A 16,982-nucleotide genomic window follows, 5' to 3' on the forward strand; every position below is an offset into this window, starting at 1 on the left:
TCAGAGTTTCTCTGATGGTAACCACTGCAGTAATATTTGTCCTTATTGAACATCTCCGTTTAAGTGGGGATAAATATTACCTTAACACTGGCGTGTTGAAATTTCAGCCATGTCACTCACACTGTACATTAACTACTTGCTATTAGTTCCTCTAGCACACCCCTACATATAAAAGATACACCCCTTTGAAAGCTATCAGAAGTCATCTAGAACCTTAAGTAATGTCCTGGAGAACATTGCTGAGCAGAATCCTTGACAACATTCTTCTGTAACTATCCTTCCTCACACTTTCCCTATACAGCTAAAACTCTCAAAGTTGTAAGTCCTCACAATTGCTGATGCTTAAAACCATACACAAAGATCAGACTCTCTCTGTAGTGCAAGATAATAATTTAGGTCTGATTGGTTTTTAATTCTGTATAAAGCATAAATGCTACCCACCTTAACTGTTAACATATCTTAAACATGGTCAATTACATCATAAAACTGCCATTCAATTAAAGGAAAAAAATCTCACAAATTTACGTTTTTTCTCTTTGTTACTTCTACTACAATGAAGATAGCATCTTTGAACTAACAAGCTGCTTATTCCCGCTACCCTGTCTGACTTGATCTTCCTGTCCTTCTCTCACCTATCATTCATACAATGTCTCACCCCAGTTTCTGCATCTGTACAAAATACAGCAGTCTTCTGTAATTTCTCTTCTGCCCAGATGATGTTCTATATAAGTTCAAATTTATCTATCAACTACATTAATCTCAACAATCTGGTCATCGACCTTTCCCTCTCTAGTTAACCAAAATAAAGAAAAGAATCAGAGCTTACATTTTGTTTCCATTTCATCATCATCAATCAATAAGGAAACAACTTCTTTTGGTTTCAGTGTATCTGGACGGAAGTTTCCTCCACTGATTACCATACGTTGTATCTACACAAAAAGGTGTGGAAAATTAACAGATTTTCATAGTGATTACAAAAATAACAAATAAAATGAGTAATTCTCAAGACTTATTGGGCCTCTAAATTAGGTGTGTCAAACTCGAGTGGCTTTGCAGGCCAGACTGAAGCATAAACTAGACCTTGTGGGCTGGATTGCACAATAATTCCTAAAAACTCACTTCACAATACAAGCCAAAGTATAAAAGACAAAGAGATGTTAGCAAGTTTATGCACTGAGATGTGAAGAAAAAATTCTTCTAGGTGGTATAAATTTAGTCATGTTAAAAGTTCTTAGGGTGAGAATGGAAACAGATGTTGTCCAAATGTTTGCATAGAGTTCTTAAGAAGATCAATGTTTGATAGAAAGCTTAAACTGTTTCAATTGCAAAAACGTTTCTAAGGCATTTGTCTCACAAGAATCCATTCAGGAAAGACATGTGCATAAATTTAAAAGAAACTTCTGTTTGAATTAGCCTGTATCAACAAAATAAAGGGGAAATAGGCACAAGTTTTCAGAATGTGGATTTATAAGCTTCTTTTCAATGGATGAGATAACAAAAGATGGCCTAAAATGCACTGATTTGACTAATTGGAACCAGTGTTAATCACAGCTCTACTCTGTATCTCATCCATTGAAAAGAAGCTTATAAATCCACATTCTGAAAACTTGTGCCTATTTCCCCTTTATTTTGTTGATACAGGCTAATTCAAACAGAAGTTTCTTTTAAATTTATGCCCATGTTTGTCCTGAATGGATTCTTGTGAGACGTTTTTGCAATTGAAACAGTTTAAGCTCTCTATCAAACATTGATCTTCTTAAGAACTCTATGCAAACATTTGGACAACATCTGTTTCCATTCTAAAGAATTCAGGTATATTTACATAAAGAATACTTAAAGTCATCTTTTTTATATATTTATACATGTATCAAGTATATTTAAGTTACTCACCTCACTTTTCTCTTTGGCTCTTTGGAGAATGCGTTCTTCAATAGTTCCTTTGCAGATGAGACGATAGACAGTGACCTGCTTAGTCTGTCCGAGGCGGTGAGCTCGATCCATAGCTTGTTGGTCTACAGTGGGGTTCCAGTCACTGTCGTAAAATATCACCTGAATTCCAGAACACACGCAATAGGCATAAGAATTAATCTATTAACAGAATCTTTGAAAACGCAACACAGATCACAATTGATTAGTTCATCTGTTTTATTTTAGTGATTAAAATTTGATGGTAGATCGTTATTTAATCTAGTTCTTATCTACCATTATCATTGTTTTACTGTTCACTTTTTCATGCTTGTATGGGTTGGATGGAATTTGTTGAAGTGGATTTTCTATGGCTGGATGCTCTTCCTGTTGCCAAAGTAAAATTTCCCCATGACCAGACATGTTTTAATGGAAGATTGGAAACACTTTAACTATTACAACTGTTATAGGATGTCAAAGCAAGGAGACAGTAGCACATACACATTATATACATATATACAATGGGCTTCTTTCAGTTTCTTTCAACCAAATCCACTTACAAGGCTTTGATCAATCTGTGGCTACAGTAGAAAACACTTCCCAAAAGGTACCATGTGGTGGTACTGAACCAGAAACCATGTAGCTGAGAAGGAAACTTCTTACCACATGGCCACACTTGCTCCTATCATGACAATAAATTACAAGAGAATTCTCTAACTAGTTTGTAGGATATACAGTTGGCCACACTTAGTTAACAGACATTTAAGGTAAGATTATAGAATAAATATTTAATTAAACCATTCACATTCAGATAGTGGAGACAAACAAGTAATCTGACAAACACTTAAGTTTATGTTTGGATTAAAGTTGATTGATGCAAACAGGTTAAAATAAAATTGTTTAAAAATTGAAAATCTTTTTAAAGATCGCTCTTGGTTCATAACTGTCATGTTTGCTTTATCAAAAGATTTTCATCACAATAAAAACAACAATTACAGAGATAACAAAAAAAAACAAAACAGCAATAGTGATACAAATAGCAACAACAGAATTCATCTAACTAGAATTTTATGCTACAGTAAACAGAGTGGTTTCAAATTTTAGCACAAGGCCATCAAGTCGGGGGAAGAGACCAGTCGATGACATTGACTCCCAATGCTTAACTGGTACTTATTTAACTGACCCCGAAAGGGCAAAGGGCAAAGCTGACCCCAGTGGAATTTGAACTCAGAATGTAAAGATGGACAAAGTGCTTTGTCTGGTACAGTAATGATTCTGCCAGCTTGCCGCCTTAGTAAATATATTAAAGCACAAATATTAAGTAATAGGTTATATTATAACAAATAATAAAACACTACTAAAAGGAAGCAATAAAAAGTAAGTGAGATTTTTGGCAAAAAGACTGGTGGTACTTACAGTATCAGCAGCAGTGAGGTTAATGCCAAGCCCTCCTGCTCTTGTACTCAAAAGAAATACAAATATGTCAGATCGGTTTTGGAAATCAGCAACCATATCTCTTCTCTCAGATATTTTTGATGAGCCATCTAGCCTCATATATGTATGCTTACGGTGCCACATATATTCCTGAAAGAGAGAGAGAGAGAGAGAGAGAGAAGAAAATAAGATATATAATAAATATATATAGAAGCAAAATAATACAAACAGTAATATAATATCAAATGTTATCAAACAATACAATATGACCCGAGTTTGTTATATGTGTGTATTTATAGTCACAGTTACATGTGCTGGTATATGATAAATACATTACAAAAGACCTCTGTTGTGTATGAAGTTCAACAGATAAGTTACCAGATGTTTTTAAATAACTTGAACAAGTGAAATTCTTCAACGAGGAACTGACCATCTACGTACCTCCATCAACAGGACACAATCACTACATCTATATCAATAAAACAGTTGAGACTATGTGTGGGGCTCTGTCCCTCTTCTCTGTCCTGCCAAGCATTTCCCTCACATCTCATCCCCTAAAACTTATCACTTCTCTATCGATGGTACAATTCAGCAGCTGTAATCACCTAAGAGTAGAATAGGTATATTACGCTCCCAATTCCCTGTCTTCAGTCATTGCTCTCTTCTGAAGACCTCTCTTACCAGCTGTTATTCTCAACAACTTCTCGTATTTACCATCACACCCCACTTAACAAATCCCCCCCCCAATCATTCCTATACCTCTCACCATCATCATCTCCCTATCCCTGCAATCCACTGTATCTTCTCTCTTCTTGCCACCCTTCCAAACTACTCAGCCTTCTATCTCTATTACAAGCTAGCCAGGCTTGCTCTTCCTTCACACTCTATTCTCTCAACACTTGGTATAGAATCATTGCCCCTACCCCTCCTCATAGGTGCGGAGGTGTTTCTTTTCTTCTTCACTCCCTTTGTTTTTCTATTTTTTTTTCTCCTTCCTGTTCTTTTCTTGCTTTGCATGTTGCTTGGCAACCATGTCAGAACAAAAAAAAAAGCACCCAGTACACTTTGTAAAGTTGTTGGCACTTGAAAGGTCACCCAGCCATAAGAACCAAATCAAAGCTAACATTGGTATTTGACATGACCATATGACTCTTTGAATCCTATCAAACCACTAACCCATGTCAGCATGGAAAATGGACATTAAATGACTATATATATATATATATATATATATATATATATAGATAGATAGATAGATAGATAGATAGATAGAGAGAGAGAGAGAAAGAAATACATACAATCATAAAGATACAAACATACATATATTTATATGTCTGTACATTAGACATGGCTATATACACACACACTTGCTCATGCATATACATATATACATACATACGCTTATAAGTGCAAGAAAATAACAGCTCAACAGGTGTGTCTTCCACTAGAGCCTCAGACTGACCGAAGCCATCTGAGTGGATCGAGCAGGCAGAAACTGAAAGAAGTCCATCTGTATACACACTAGCAAAATGTATCACAGCACTGCTTGGGTGTTATGATCTACAGCCTCATAGTATTATGTGTCCCTTTCTTATGGGAGGAAACAGTACAGCTGATATATCGTGAACTGGATTACTGGCGTAATGGAAGTCATTGCTTGTTTAGAAATGAAGGTGGGAGGAGGGTACAATTTGCATGAAAGTGCTTTCTGTTCTTAAGAAGAATCACAAACTATGTACGTCTGCATTACTTATGGGATCATCATCATCAACATCATCATCATCATTTAACGTCCGCTTTCCATGCTGGCATGGGTTGGACGGTTCAACTGGGGTCTGGGGAGCCCGAAGGCTGCACCAGGCCAGTCAGATCTGGCAGTGTTTCTACAGCTGGATGCCCTTCCTAACGCCAACCACTCCGAGAGTGTAGTGGGTGATTTTATGTGCCACCGACACAGGTGCCAGACAAGGCTAGCAGACGACCACGCTCGGATGGTGTTTTTTTATGTGCCACCGACACAGGTGCCAGACAAGGCTAGCAGACGACCACGCTCGGATGGTGTTTTTTTATGTGCCACCGACACAGGTGCCAGACAAGGCTAGCAGACGACCACGCTCGGATGGTGTTTTTTATGTGCCACCGACACAGGAGCCAGATTAGGCTGGCGATCGGCCACGATTGGATGGTGATTGTTACGTGCCCACAGCATGGAGGCCAGTCGGTGCGGTACTGGCTACGGCCACGTTCGGATGGTTTTCTTGTGTGCCACCGGCACTGGTACCACAAAGATACAAATTCCATTGATGTTCATCTATTTTGATTTTGTTTGATTTTCACTTGCCTCAACAGGTCTTCACAAGTGTCACAAGAAGGAAGGTATGCACAGGTGGACTGACTACGTCCCAGGTAGGGGCCACGGGTTATAGCCTGACTAGTCTTGCCGGGTCTTCTCACGCACAACATACTTCCATAGGTCTCGGTCTCTAGTCATTTCCTTGGTGAGACCTAAAGTTCGTAGGTCGTGCTTCACCACTTCGTCCCAGGTTTTCCTGGGTCTACCTCTTCCACAGGTTCCCTCAACTGCTAGGGTGTAGCACTTTTGCACACAACTATCTTCAGCCATTCTCGTCATATGACCATACCAGTGCAGCCGTCTCTCTTGCACACCACAACTGACGCTTCTTAGGTTCAACTTTTCTCTCAAGGTACTTACACTCTGACGATTATGAACACTGACATTACACATCCATCGGAGCATACTGGCTTCATTTCTTGCGAGCTTACGCATATCCTCAGCAGTCACGGCCCATGTTTCACTACCATGTAGCATGGCTGTACGTACACATGCATCATAAAGTCTGCCTTTTACTCTGAGCGAGAGGCCTTTGGTCACCAGCAGGGGTAAGAGCTCTCTAAACTTTGCCCAGGCTATTCTTACTCTAGCAGTTACACTTTCAGCACACCCACCCCCGCTACTAACTTGGTCTCCTAGGTAGCGGAAGCTATCAACTACTTCTAGTTTGTCTCCCTGGAACGTGGTAGAAGTTGGTCTCTGCACATTTCCAGTGTTTATTTCTCCTGAGCATTTGCCACATACGAAAACTATCTTCCCAGTTAGCCTACCTTTGACATTGCTGCACCTCTTATGTGTCCATAGCTTACACTTGGTGCACCTTATAGAGTTTCTACCTACACCTTTTTTACAGATCGAGCAGGGCCATCTACCTGAAGTCGTTTGTGGTTGGTCCACCTTCCTACTTATTAGGACTTTGGTTTTGGCTAGGTTGATTCTAATCCTTGTTTCCACACCTGAAACTTCTCCTCCAGTTCTGATAGTGACTCAGCAATTAGAGCAAGGTCATCAGCATAGAGGAGCTCCCAGGGGCATCCTGTCTTAAATTCTTCCGTTATTGCCTGGAGGACTATGATAAATAGGAGGGGGCTGAGGACTGAACCTTGGTGGACCCCAACCTCTACCCGGAATTCTTCACTGTACTCGTTGGGATGACCCAATATATATATATATATAGATAGATACAGGGGTTGGACAAAATAATAGAAACACCTTAAAATTTCAAACAAATTATTTAAAGTAATTACAGCTTGAATTTTATGAGGTATGGACTCATACAGAGTTTGAATTGTTTCCAAAGGACTTTTTGTCCATTCTTCAGCTAAAACACTCTCCAGTTCTTGTAGTGATGATGGTGGAGGATATTGACTCCTTACTTGTTTTTCTAAACTGCGCCATAAATGTTCAATAATATTCAGATCTGGGAACTGTAATGGCCAGATAAGATGTTCCACTTCACTAGAATATTCCTTGTGCCATTCAGTAACAACTTTAGCTGTGTGAATTGGTGCATTATCATCCTGAAAGATTGCATTTCCCTCCAGAAACAGTTCTGCAACCATAGGATGCATTTGATCAGATAAAATGCTTAAATAGTCTTGACTATTAATTCTGCCATGAAGGGAAACCATTGGGCCAGCAGATTTCCAAGATATGCCCCCCCCCACCATTACAGATCCTCCTCCATGTTTAACAGAAGGCAGTCTGGGTCAAATGCTTCTTTTGGCTGTCTCTACACGTATACTCAGCCAGTGGTTGGAAATAAGGTAAAAGATGTCTCATCCGAGAAAATAACATTCTTCCACTACAATAGGCACCAATTTGGTAGGTTTTTACTCCACTCTAAACACTTTGCAATGTTTGTTTTTGAAAGTAGGGATTTTCTGATTGCAGCTCTTCCGTGAAATCTGGCTTTGTGCAGCTCTTGGCAAACAGTTTTGGTGGAAACTGGGTTCTCAAAGTGGTCATTAAGCTCTGCAGTACTTTTGGGAGCTGTATTTTTGTGATCCTTTCTAACAATTCACGTAAGAGTCTGACAGTCCCTATCTGAAAGTTTTGGTTTTCTTCCAGTGTTTTGTTTCAACAAAGTTTTTCCCTCCTTCTCAAAGGCTGTCATTACTTTCGAGACAGTACTTCTTGATACACCATACATTTTGGCTGCTTTTGTTATGCTAGCGCCTGCCATACGAGCACCAACAATTTGACCTCTTTGAAAGCCAATAGATCTGTCATTTTAATAAATTTTAATTACCTTTTTCTGATGATATTTGAAAAGAAACAGTAATTTTAGCAAAACATTAAGCAACACTAATAACAAATCAAAAAACAAAAATAAACAAGCATTTTACGGTTTTATAGATATTTCAAAATTATGATGCTATGATGCTAGGTGTTTCCATTATTTTGTCGAACCCCTGTAGATGATAAGTAGCTTTCTTTATTATAGTAGAGATGTGAATAATTTGGAGAAACATTACTTTCATTATTCACACATCGTCACTCTCGTAATGCAACACTTTGTCATTTTGGTTGAAATTGAAAGTGTGAAACTATTTTCACTTTCTAATGAAACCTGGTCATTGTAGAGTAATGCTTTTCAAATAACTAAAGCTGATTGTTGAGAAAACATAAAAAATATGTAAATGAAAATAAAGTTTATTTGATAGCCAAACAATTACTGAATCTTTTGATACTTCATATATCAAAATCGGCAACTCAGTTTCTGAATGCATGAGGAACATATGCTCACACACAAACTTTCTTTTATAGATATATTGTTGCTATTATGCAAAAAAGTTGTAAGTCCAAAACGTTGCTTTTTCAGAAATTGAAAAAATAGTTTCACCATTCCATACCAAAACCAGTCATCGTACTACACTTTGACAAGTTTTGATATCTTGGCATCTGAAGAGCTGGAGATGCAATAGTTTGACCAAAAGAAGCAGCTATTGCAAGCAAAAATAAATACTTGGGGAAAAAAAAAAGAGAGAAACCCGCATTTGGTCAAGTTTAGACATATGACAGTTTAACATAATAGCAATGATATATATACGTATATGTATGTATGTGTCTCTGTGTTTATGCTGAGTCTTGACAATTGTTGGTTATCTACATATCTCTAACTTATTGGACTGGCAAAAGACACTGATAGAATTAGTGCCAAACTTAGAAAATAAGTACAGGGGAGTTGACTTGCTTGACTAAACTCTTCACGAAGGTCGCCCAGCATGGCTGCAGTTCAATGACTGAAACAAGTAAAAGGTAAAGAATAAGTTGCAAAAGAAGAAAAAAGGTGAGATTTACCTCTAACAGGTCAATCATACGTGTCATTTGTGAATATATCAATACTCGATGACCGTCTTTCTTTAATCTGTGTAACAATGAATCCAATACAGTAAGCTTGCCAGCATCTGTCACCAATGTTTCTTTGTCTAAAATACAAACATAAAATAATTAAAGCAACAAAGTAATGAATCTGAACAAGAATTTAAATTTTCTCTAAAACTGCCCTGTCAGTTAATTAAACACTTTATTAGTTGAAAAAATTTTTCCAAATGATATTTGCTACAAGGGTGACATTACAGTGGGATTTAAGTAAAACTGGTTTTGAAAAATGGGCATGGGAAAAAAGCAGTTTTCATACTGTTATTTTCCATGTGTGTTGACTGCAAAGGGACGCTCCAATTGAAAGACAGTTGCAATTTCAAGAGCAACTGTCAAAAGCAGTTATCCTCTTCCAGCTGTGATCTTTATCCTGCAGGCAAATACTGAGAGTAGCCCCATTCACACCACCCTTGTCCACCATTCAGTAAATTCACTGAAAGGTTACATCTTTTGGAACATGAAATTCATGAAGGTTTAGCCAGTGTAGAAAATGTTTGTCCTATCTTTTCAATTTTGTTCTCCAAACAATGTCTTTTTCCATACCAACAAAACAAAAGGAAATCTACCTACTCTTCCCAGCCAAAAGTAGACAGTGGGACAATCTTTATAGTGGACTCAGTTGATATCTACAACTGTCTTATATATGACAACTGTTGTTCAACATAAGCCCACAAGTGAGCAATGCTTGGTCATACAACAGCTGTATGTATATTAGTTTCGTCACTCTGCATGTTCATAACACAAGCCCAAGTAACAGTGCTGCTACCACCGCCACCAGTAATAATAATAATAATAATAATAATGATAGTCTCTAATTTAGACAAAAGGTTGGTAATTTTCAAGGAAGAGGGCAAGTCAATACCATCAACACTTGACTGCTACCTTATTTTATCTCTGCCAAAAGAAATAAAGGAAAAGTTGACCCAATCAGATTTGAACTCTGAGCCTGACCAAAAACAGCAAGGAAGTTTTTCCAATGTTCTAATGACCCTGTCAGCTTCCTACCTTTCATAATAATAATGGCATCTGAGTTTTACAAACAAGGTCAGCGACTTTGAGGGAAAGGGAAGTATTTGATACCATTGACTCCAGAGGGATGAACAACAGAGTTGATCTTGTTGGGAATTGAACTTACAACAATTTCTGCTGAGGTCAACAAAGTAGATTACCAGTCAAGTATTAGGGCCAATGGTATCATCTTAATCCTTCTCCTTAAAAGTGCTTATCTTGTGCCTAAATTGGTAACAATAGCAATTACCTCTGCCGAGGAAGGAGGTTATATTTTCATTGGTGTTGGTTTGTTTGTCTGTCTGTCTGTGTGCAAAATAACTCAAAAAGTTGTGAATGGTATTTGATGAAACTTGTATGAAAAGTTGGTAATGATCCAAGGAACAGATGGTGAAATTTTGGTAGTGATCCAGGAAATTTTATGGATTCTTTAAGGATTTTTCATTTGTTATATTTACTTTACATTGTTATACTTCAGTATGTTATGTTCTTTGATCATCTCCATTGAAAACACGTTCTTCGTTCCCACGTAACCTATGGTGGTGTTGCTGTTTCCAAAGTTTATTTTTGTTTCTCTATTAGTAATTTTACTCGCGTATCTATCTTAAAATGAGCTGCATCGCGGATGTCTGCGGAGGATGACATGACAAGCCTTGGCTTATTGGGATCAACTCAAAAAGCTCAGCCTTTGTTCCCTCCACCACCGCTGGGAGCTCTATATCATCTGCATGATGTGGAAAATATTCCATCAATATTGCCCATCTTTAAAATTCGTCCAAGGCTTGGCCCCCGTGCCATCCGTCCACTACAGAAATGTTTGTGTTGTATCACAACACTATGACAGAACTATTTCACCTCAGTTGGCCCTGCTCTCTTCAACATCGTGCCTGAAACACAAAGGCATCAAGGAGGAGAGTGACTTCACGGCATTCAAACGATCCCTAGATGATTACCCCCAACAAATACCAGATAAACCACCCTCTCACCCAGATATGTCTCTATGCTGTAACCCTCTGCTTGAATGGGCTATGGTTCCCCAGAGCTGACAGCATATCTCTTCCAGGTGGTGCTATTAAATTAGACATGGACTGAGTCAACTTCATAATCTAATCTATGCTTAACCTTTTAATCAAAGCCTGACAACATGGGTAGAGGCTGATATCTTAACATTTCTGATGGTCTTAAGTATAAAAAAAATTATTAAAGATTTATATAGATCTACATTCAAAGTATGTCTATAAGCTATTGTGCTTAGACCTGGTTTCTATCCTCAAACTGTTCCGTTTTGTAGATGCAATTTTTTTTTTTTTTTAAATAAAGAACTCCAAAATCTGCAACAATCTTGGTCCCATGAGTATCAGATAATGGATTTTCCACTGTGTAAAGAAACTGATTGTGGTGAAAGCAGAGACAGTGTTGATGATGATGATGGTCGAGATGAGTATGGGAGGAGGTTATGTTTTTGCCGGCATTGATTTCAGAAATTGGGCGATTTTCAGCATGCATGTATATGGGTGGAAATGAGCTGCTTGGCAGAGGTCTGCGCTCTCCGAGTGCTTTTCTAGTTCTTTCTGCAATAAGCACAAAGCCCTAAAATTTTTTTTAGGCAGGGGTAGGAAAGGGGTTAGTCGTTTACATCAATCCCAGTGCTGGGACTTATTTTGTCAATCCTGAAACTATGAAAGGTAAAGTTGACCGTAGTGGAATTTGAACTGTGAACGTAAAACCGGAAGAAATGTCACGAAACATTTTGTTAGGTACGCTCATGGTTTTGCCAGATTGCTGCTGCATTGTTATCATCGTAGTAATAATAATGGTTTCAAATTTTGGCACAAGGCTAGTAAGTTAGGTGAGGGGCTAAGCTGATTAGACAGGCCCCAGTCCTCAATTTTTATTTAATCAATCTTGAAAGAACGAAAAGCAAAGTCAGCCTTGACAGAATTTGAACTCAGAACCTAAAGACAGGTGAAATGCATTTTGCTTGGCACAAAAACGATTCTGCCAGTTTGTCACTTTAATAATAATAATAGTAATGTAAAACAATTCAATAATTTTTAATTGTCAACACATCATATATGAAGAACTAACCTGGAACCAGTATGCCAGACCAACCATGTTGAGGATAAGATGCAAACAGACCTGCCCTTTCAGGGGGTACGAAATAAGCTTTTGATCTTGTTCTGTAAGGAGTGTCTTCAATTCCAAATTTGAGACATAGTTTAAATGAAAGTGTATCACAATCAAGTTCTCTTTGTCTATCCCAGGCAGCACTGCGATCAACAGAGTACCAACCTGCAGGGAGAACTTGCATCTGAAAAATATAATGTAAATATTTGAAAAACCATAATAATTTAAAGTATGATTTAAATAAATAGATGTAAAATAGAAACCTTCATCCTTTTTCTTTCTTATATCCCAAATATGGAACTGAAAATACTTTTAAGTAGTGTTATGGCAGATTCTTCATAATCTTATTTGAATAATTTTTCTTATTAGTTATTAGGTACAGAAATGGCAGTGCAGTGAACACAGTTTAACTGCAACCACATAGGTCTGGGTTCAAGTGTGTGCCACTATGAGGTGCATTGGGAAAAAAAAGTCTTCTACTGTGACCAGGGTTTATCAATACCAAGTGAGTGGAATGTAGCAGGTGGAAATTGTTCAGAAGCCTCTGTGTGTATGTGTTGGTGTTTCTATCTATGTGATTCATAAAACACCACGAGTTAAACCTAAGCCAGTGATGAGTCCAAATGGTAACACAGTAAAATCATCATCATCATCATCATCATTTAACGTCCGCTTTCCATGCTAGCATGGGTTGGACGGTTCAACTGGGGTCTGGGGAGCCCGAAAGCTGCACCAGTCCAGTCAGATCTGGCAGTGTTTCTACAGCTGGATGCCCTTCCTAACGCCAACCACTCCGAGAGTGTAGTGGGTGATTTTATGTGCCACCGACACAGGTGCCAGACGAGGCTGACAAACGGCCACGCTCGGATGGTGTTTTTTATGTGCCACCGACACAGGTGCCAGACGAGGCTGGCAGACGGCCACGCTCGGATGGTGTTTTTTATGTGCCACCGACACAGGTGCCAGACGAGGCTGGCAGACGGCCACGCTCGGATGGTGTTTTTATGTGCCACCGACACAGGTGCCAGACGAGGCTGGCAGACGGCCACGCTCGGATGGTGTTTTTATGTGCCACCGACACAGGTGCCAGATGAGGCTGGCAAACGGCCACGATCGGATGGTGCTTGTTACGTGCCCACAGCACGGAGGCCAGTCGATGCGGTACTGGCTACGGCCACGTTCGGATGGTTTTCTTATGTGCCACGTGTCACCGGCACTGGTACCACAAAGATACAAATTCCATTGATGTTCATCTATTTTGATTTGTTTTGATTTGATTTTCACTTGCCTCAGCAGGTCTTCACAAGTGTCACAAGAAGGAAGGTATGCACAGGTGGACTGACTACGTCCCAGGTAGGGGCCATGGGTTATGGCCTGACTAGTCTTGCCGGGTCTTCGGATGGTGTTTTTATGTGCCACCGACACAGGTGCTAGATGAGGCTGGCGAACGGCCACGATCGGATGGTGTTTGTCATGTGCCCACCGCACTGACTACGGCACTGATGGATTTCTTGTGTGCCACAGGCACTGGTACCACAAGATACAAATTCCATTGATGTTCATCTATTTTGTCTATTTTGATTTGATTTTCACTTGCCTCAACCGGTCTTCACAAGTGTCACAAGAAGGAGGAAGGAAGGTATGCACAGGTGGACTGACTAGTCTTGCCGGGTCTTCGGAAGGTGTTTTTATGTGCCACCGACACAGGTGCCAGATGAGGCTGGCGAACGGCCATGATCGGATGGTGTTTGTTACGTGCCCACAGCACGGAGGCCGGTCGATGCGGAACTGGCTACGGCCACGTTCGGATGGTTCTCATGTGTGCCACCGGCACTGGTACCACACTGGTACCACAAGATACAGATTCCATTGATGTTCATCTATTTTGATTTGTTTTGATTTGATTTTCACTTGCCTCAACAGGTCTTCACAAGTGTCACAAGAAGGAAGGTATGCACAGGTGGACTGACTACGTCCCAGGTAGGGGCCATGGGTTATGGCCTGACTAGTCTTGCCGGGTCTTCGGATGGTGTTTTTATGTGCCACCGACACAGGTGCTAGATGAGGCTGGCGAACGGCCACGATCGGATGGTGTTTGTCATGTGCCCACAGAACGGAGGCCAGTCGATGCGGTACTGGCTACGGCCACTTTCGAATGGTTTTCTCTTGTGTGCCACCGGCACTGGTACCACAAAGATACAAATTCCATTGATGTTCATCTATTTTGATTAGTTTTGATTTGATTTTGATTTTGATTTTCACTTGCCTCAACAGGCCTTTGATTTTCACTTGCCTCAACAGGCCTTCACAAGTATCACAAGGAGGAAGGTAACAGAATGATAAAAATAACTAACAGACAGAAACAAAAGCTAGGATTGCTATGACTAATTAACAACCCTTGAAAGTAGAACTCCAGTATGGCTGCAGTTCAAGGATTGAAATCAATCAAGTAAAAACAACTCTGAAAGTGAATAAAAAACATATCTAAAGTCAATAACCCTTCTCTTTCTCATCAAATTTTAATAACAATTTTTCTATGCTAGCCTGAGCTGAAAACATATTTACACAACAACTTTCTGTTCTTGTAATATCTTCCTTCGTTTCCTGCAATAAGTACCTTCCACGGTCAGAATATGGCATTTTTAAACAGATCAATCACCTTCCATTTGCACCACATCTTTCACCAGCAGTTTTCCCACGCTTCCTGCTGCTCCACTTTCCATGCAGCTGAAATGTTATGCATCTGACAGAACATCATTCACAAAACTTCCTCCTCATTCAATACTCATGTCTCACTACTATGTACTTTTCATACACCATTTATATACCCTGCTCTTTCTATTTGTTGCCATCAGAATCAATGAGTCCTTTAACTACATCCAGACTGTCATTGAATTTATGGTACAGCAAACTATATCACTAACTAACAGAAATCACTAATGAAATCCAAGGCAAACCTATATAGCCTAGTAGTAGCAGATTGATCTGAAGTTTCAAACTAGTGATTTTAACAACACATTTATTATAGAACTGACCCTGTGTTATTCAGATTACTTCTCTGTCAAATCTAATGCTTATTTATTCACTTTAGATTGAATTTTTCAAGCATTATCACACAGCTTTGAGATTTTGACATGTGATTCTTTATTTTTAGAATGACATTGTAGTGCAAGTGTGAGAGGTCAGATCTGGCCAGTTTGAGCATAAAACAAGGTATTTGGGTCTGATATGGCCAGTTTAAATGTTAGATGGTTAATAGTGTGGTTCAAGTACTTGAACTGCTGACATGTTTAATGATATATTATCACATTTAAATATTTAAATAATTTGCATTAGCACATGAAGATGAAGGTACAATTATAAATATAATTATTTACTTTTGGTATTAATTTTGTCAAGAAAGTAGGCATACAAGTTGGTTGGCAGTGGAAAACATATGGCCGTCTCATTCGGTGTGGATGAACAGGTAAGTCATTGACATCAACATTTAAGGCTGGTTTCTGGAAGAATTAATTACATTTAAGAGATTCAGAAAACATTGTACAACTTAAATGCATACATATACATATAGTATATTACTTAACACACACACACACACACATCAGTATAGACACAGGCATAGCTGTGTGTTTGTTGGCTTCTCAACCATGTGGTTATGTGTTCAGTCCCATTGCATGATACATTGGGTAAGTGTCTTCTACTGTAGCTCTGGGTCAACCAAAGCCTTGTGAGTAGATTTGGTAGGCGGAAACTGATAGTAAATCATCACGTGAGTGCGTGTGTCTGTTTACATTTGCAATCAACAGGACAAAAGTATGCTGTGTGGTGGTGTTTTCAGCTGATGATGATGATGATGATGAAACAACTATTTAATGAGTTGATGATCCTTTTAGTACTATACACCTCACAGTGATGCACAATGATTAATTTATCACTTCACAACTTTTTATTGTATACTATGTTCTAAGATGTTTTCAGGACTCTTCAAGCCGGAGAAACAGAGTAAATCTACACTGCACATACTACAAACAGTCTCTGAATTGCTAAATGTATTGTTGACAGGTTTTGTTTTTTGCTATGCCAGTTAGGATGACATCAGATATGGTTGAACATTTACATTAGTATGAATTATGTTACAAAAAGCATTGCTTCAACACACACAATAGACATATGATATACTTACTTTAATTGGTGAGACTGTTGGGCTTTTAGGAGACTTCTTTTGAATACTTAGTCTTTGAGCTTTGTATCGTATTAATCTATGACCCACTGTTTCTGGCATGTAGTGAATGACATGTGTCGTATGACTATACACCTGACTGAGGTAGCTGCTAAATACAAATTTTTGAAGGTTTTCACTGGCACTCAAATTAGGATAAAAAACAGTTCTAAGTGGAGCCAACAAGAAAAGGTCTGAATTTTTTGATTTAGGAGTTTTAGTAAATGAATGAGAGTACTGTTCTGCATAAATCCTGTAAGCAGATTTCAGACACAGAAACACAGCCAACCACCTGGATAAATATTAAAGAGAAAATAATTAGAGATAATGAAAAATTAAATGTATATATATATATATATATATATATAATAATAATAATAATAATAATAATAATATTAGGGAGTAAATCCAAACTTACAGGGAAAAATTAGATTTAGGATTAAATCTAATTTTATAGTATAAATATATATATGTATTATATGTATTTTATTATTATTTTTATTTATTTATTTTTATTTAAAAAAATTTTTTTAATTATTTAAAAAATTTTAT

The 16,982-nt window shown here is 38.5% G+C and overlaps 1 protein-coding gene across 2 annotated transcripts in view; it reads right to left on the minus strand.

Moving 5' to 3' along the window:
* LOC115212792 (chromatin-remodeling ATPase INO80-like) overlaps positions 1 to 16,982 on the minus strand; it is an 87,315-nt gene that overhangs the window by 11,717 nt on the left and 58,616 nt on the right. For both annotated transcript variants that reach the window (XM_029781490.2, XM_029781491.2), the window contains exons 25-31: positions 16,395 to 16,722; positions 15,589 to 15,711; positions 12,173 to 12,395; positions 8,996 to 9,123; positions 3,322 to 3,489; positions 1,891 to 2,049; positions 827 to 929 (exon numbers count right to left, since the gene is read on the minus strand). In XM_029781490.2, coding sequence (XP_029637350.1) covers positions 827 to 929; positions 1,891 to 2,049; positions 3,322 to 3,489; positions 8,996 to 9,123; positions 12,173 to 12,395; positions 15,589 to 15,711; positions 16,395 to 16,722 — 1,232 coding nt within the window. The remainder of the gene's footprint in view (positions 1 to 826; positions 930 to 1,890; positions 2,050 to 3,321; positions 3,490 to 8,995; positions 9,124 to 12,172; positions 12,396 to 15,588; positions 15,712 to 16,394; positions 16,723 to 16,982) is intronic.

This window comes from Octopus sinensis, linkage group LG6 (assembly GCF_006345805.1).
Source record: "Octopus sinensis linkage group LG6, ASM634580v1, whole genome shotgun sequence".
Classification (NCBI taxonomy): Eukaryota; Metazoa; Mollusca; class Cephalopoda; order Octopoda; family Octopodidae; genus Octopus; species Octopus sinensis.